Source organism: Coenobita brevimanus, chromosome 37 (assembly GCF_032717465.1).
Source record: "Coenobita brevimanus isolate Jiangsu-jjx chromosome 37, ASM3271746v2, whole genome shotgun sequence".
NCBI classification, from domain to species: domain Eukaryota; kingdom Metazoa; phylum Arthropoda; class Malacostraca; order Decapoda; family Coenobitidae; genus Coenobita; species Coenobita brevimanus.
Window position 1 is genome coordinate 1852275 of NC_136990.1, and position 4064 is coordinate 1856338.

The 4064-nt window shown below is 44.8% G+C and overlaps 1 protein-coding gene across 1 annotated transcript in view; it reads left to right on the forward strand.

The window, feature by feature from the left end:
* The window catches only part of LOC145396388 (uncharacterized), a 6664-nt gene extending 3648 nt beyond the window's left edge, over positions 1 to 3016 (forward strand). The window contains exons 5-6 of the mRNA XM_080269780.1: positions 1144 to 1324; positions 2916 to 3016. Of these exons, the coding sequence (XP_080125906.1) occupies positions 1144 to 1324; positions 2916 to 3016 (282 nt within the window). The remainder of the gene's footprint in view (positions 1 to 1143; positions 1325 to 2915) is intronic.
* The last annotated feature ends 1048 nt before the right edge of the window (positions 3017 to 4064 follow it).

Here is a 4064-nt window from a genome sequence, read left to right on the forward strand (position 1 = left end):
GTCTTCCTCGTTATCCTTCTCTTATTGTAGGAGTTTAGTCACTTGTAGGAGCTGCCTAGAAATGTCCAATTGTCCTACTGCAGTTATCCTTTCTTCTTATGTTCTTATGTTTATCTTTTTCTGTTCTCGTGTTATATTACTATGTTCATGGAATTATAGCCTAGAGTAGCGGTTCCCAAACTTTGTAGTGTGTGACCCTATTTGGAATATTTCAAGACATCGTGACCCAAAGGAGAGAGAGAGAGAGAGAGAGAGAGAGGAGGGAGAGAGAGAGTAACCGGTATGTAGCCTATCGTAGTTATTATGAATATGCAAATAGTGTAATAAGAATAATTACAGTTTCAATTAAGGAAATAAAATACACTTAAATCATTAGGCCCAGGCAATGTCAATGCGAGCCATCAGAAGTCCTATCGCGACCCATAGTTTGAGGATCACTTATCTAGAGCACTGATTGTTATGGATTGTGTTATAGGAAGGTTAAGACTGAAAAATTTGACCATATATCTCTTCCAGTGACTTGTATAACTGATAGGTATACGTGTTACCTTTATTGATCAGGTAGGTGGTAGGTGCTGGCGACCATCATCCACTCACTTGATGTACTGCTGCCTACTTCTTCCTTCACCTTTATTATTCTCTCTGTCTGCCCTCCTCTCTTCCTATTTCTCACCATCATCCACTCACTTGATGAAGTGCTGCCTACTTTTTCCTTCGCATTTATCATTCTTTTTCTGTGCCTTTCCTCCTCTCTTCCTATTTCTCCCATCCTTCCTGTCACTTCTTATTGCTTTTCTTTCCTTTACAGGTGGCTTTACACTGAGTGACAAGCCTAATGGTTTCCTATAAGCCAGGAAATCATTTACAACGCTGGGTGGTAACCATATAACCAAACCATACGTGTTCCCTACGTGTCAACAAGTGGGTTGGTGGAGGGTTAGTGCCCCTCCCCGTAAAACAACTAACTCAAAGACAAACGGCCACCCCTTACAGGATTATGGCGTCTGGCTCGAGATAGACAGACAGACAGACAGAAGACAGATAGATAGGCAGAGAGAATGATAGATAGATAGACAGATAATTTGATAGGGTAAATGGACGTCTTACTATCCATATCCTCTGTTTTCTTCCTCTTTCCAACAGGGCGGAAACTTCCATGACGCTCACGGCAAGAAAGGCCATTACACGCAAGGGAAATTCCACGATGAAAAAGGGGGTGTGAAGGGAAACCATGAGGACAAGGGAAATTATGGTAGCAGGAGTTCTTACGGGGAAAAAGGCGGGCATAGTAGTAGTCATGGTAGCAGCAGCCATAGTGGTCATGGTGGGGGAGGCTATGGTGGAGGGGGGGCTGGGTATGGTGGTGGTGGAAGGGGGTATGGTGCGGGTGGTGGAGGGTATGGTGCAGGAGGGCATGGTGGAGGGGGAGGGGGTGGTTATGGTGGGGGTGGGGGAGGGCATGGTGGAGGAGGTCATGGTGGGGGAGGGGGAGGGTATGGTGGAGGGGGGCATGGTGGGGATGGTGGAGGGTATGGTGGGGGAGGTCATGGTGGAGGAGGGCATGGTGGAGGAGGTCATGGTGGAGGAGGGCATGGTGGGGGAGGGCATGGTGGGGGTGGTGGAGGGTATGGTGGGGGAGGGCATGGTGGGGGTGGTGGAGGGTATGGTGGAGGAGGTGGGGATCATGGTGGGGGAAGTGGAGGGTATGGAGGAGGAGGTCATGGTGGGGGAGGGTATGGTGGAGGAGGGCATGGTGGGGGAGGGTATGGTGGAGGAGGGCATGGTGGGGGAGGAGGAGGCTATGGTGGGGGTGGTCATGGTGGTGGAGGGGATGGGTATGGTGGGGGAGGAGATCATGGTGGCTTTGGCGGTGGTGGTGGGTATGGTGATGATGGTTATGGTGGTGGTGGTGGCGGGTATGGTGGTGGTGGATTTGGCGGTGGCGATTACGGAGGTGGCTTTGGTGGCAGCAGTGGTGGTGGTGGTGGTGGTAAGTATGAATCGATCTATTTCCATCTATCTCAGTCTTCTAACTATTCCTCTATTGTCCCCTTCAAGAGCATATCTAGAATACTCACTATACTCCTTTCACCTAAACTTGGCCTAAAATTGCAGTCTCTCAGCTTTGGTAAGTATACGAGTATATCCATCCACCTCCCAATCCTCTAATTACTCTTCTACTGTCCCCCTCAACAGTATGTCTAAAATGCTTGCCATACTCTTTTCATTTAAACTTGGCCTAAAATTGCCATCTCTCCATCTAGAATGCTTGGTTGTAACAATAGATTAATACCAAGATAGGATGCTAGTCATGAAGAAGTGTGATGGTGTAAAGCTATAGCATTTTCTTCTGACACTCAGCTATGTGAAATAAGCTGCAAAAAGACGAAGATCTAGGCCAAATGAAGGTGAAAGGAGTATAGAAAGTAACCAGAGAATATCATCTGAATAAATGCAGGTGCTCAAGAATTTACTGAAACACAAAGGTACAGTTTTCTTTCCACTGAAATATTAGTACGAGAACTTCCTTGTAATAAAACAAAACTGAGACTCACACTAGCACAGACTATAATGATGAAGTGCAAATAATCTATCTTAGAATGCTGCTAGAATTACCTGACCTACCTAACTAACAATTGAATGGAGAGGCGGTCAGTGAGTGAACAATTTAGGCTATGCGGTAAATATATCAGGTACTTTAAATCCTGGCAAGGTCGCCAAAAGTGATACGCTAATCTTTCCTCTCCTTACGGGTTATTTAATTTAAACTTAGGAGGGATCTGGTTAATCAAGTTTAAATCCAGTTTGAAATGTCCCCCAGCGCTAAATAAAATGATCTGGGAATAGTGAAAATAATGGAAAATGGGTGTGCCTATAATGAAGAATTTTATGACTCTCTCTCTCTCTCCCTCCAGGCTATGGGTCCCACTCCATCATCAAAGTGGTCAAAGCCCCTGTTCTGGTTACCCCTGCCCCACGTCCAGCCATCCTCGGCAAGCGTGCTAAGGCCTACTGACGAAGAAATACTCAGCCACTCAACATGCACTAGATTATCACTCCAGCCAGCGTTAGTTACTTGTTAGGTCTGGCTACTTGACCAAATAAAGGAATGTGCAGCCAAGTCTCCTCTTTTCTTCTCTATATTGCTGCATTATTTTGTGTGGTCGCAGGGTATCTTACACAAGACAGCAAGGAGTAAGCAGAAAGTGTTGTAGGATAAGTGTCAATAACTCACATATACAAAACTCTACTTAATTTAAAGCAATAAGCTGTTAAATTTGCCCCCTCAAAAGCTAGTTGAACAAAAGAAAACAAAACACACAACCTCATCATATGGCAATGCCTCAACAGACTGAGTTTAAACGACTGGAGATCGTAAAAAGACAAACTGATGAAGATAGTTCCGGAGTTGACCAGCTGTGATGTGAAAGATGGAAAGCTGACTAATTCTTGCATTTTACAGCTGAGTGGAATAGGGGTGTGTGTGTGCAGCTAGACAGGTTGTGTGTGTTCAATGTAATGTAAAGTGGATGCAAGCAGAGAAACCAGAAGAGCAACAAGCAGAGTAGGAGCAATAAAAGTGAGAGGAACAATACTGCGATGAGACTGAAGGGAGTGTCAAGAGCGGAGTGGATAAAACAATATTCCTTTGAGTCAACCCAGCATGGAAGTGATGGAACTGATCCCCATACACATGAAAGGCGTACCTCACCACCTCCAAAGGCAAATCAATGGCTTCTGTACCAGCTAGTGTAAGGTTAAAAGGGGAGGGAGTTCATCTAGCACCCATAACATCCACAAAGGTGATTTTACAAGAGAAGTAGCGTTGAGATAGACACGATAAAGAGACACACTAAGAATATTGAGAAATGATGAAGGCTCCAGTTGTATGTTTTTGAAAGTAAGGGCCAAGTCTTGTAGATTTTGTGCAGAGTGGTAAAATGTAGTTGAATTTAAATATCAATAATCCACAATAGTCCTTTTGATCCAATTTAAAAAGGAGACAAAAGTTAGCTCTAAGGCACACCACGTATTTCTTGAATGCTTTTGGGACTTATGCTGAG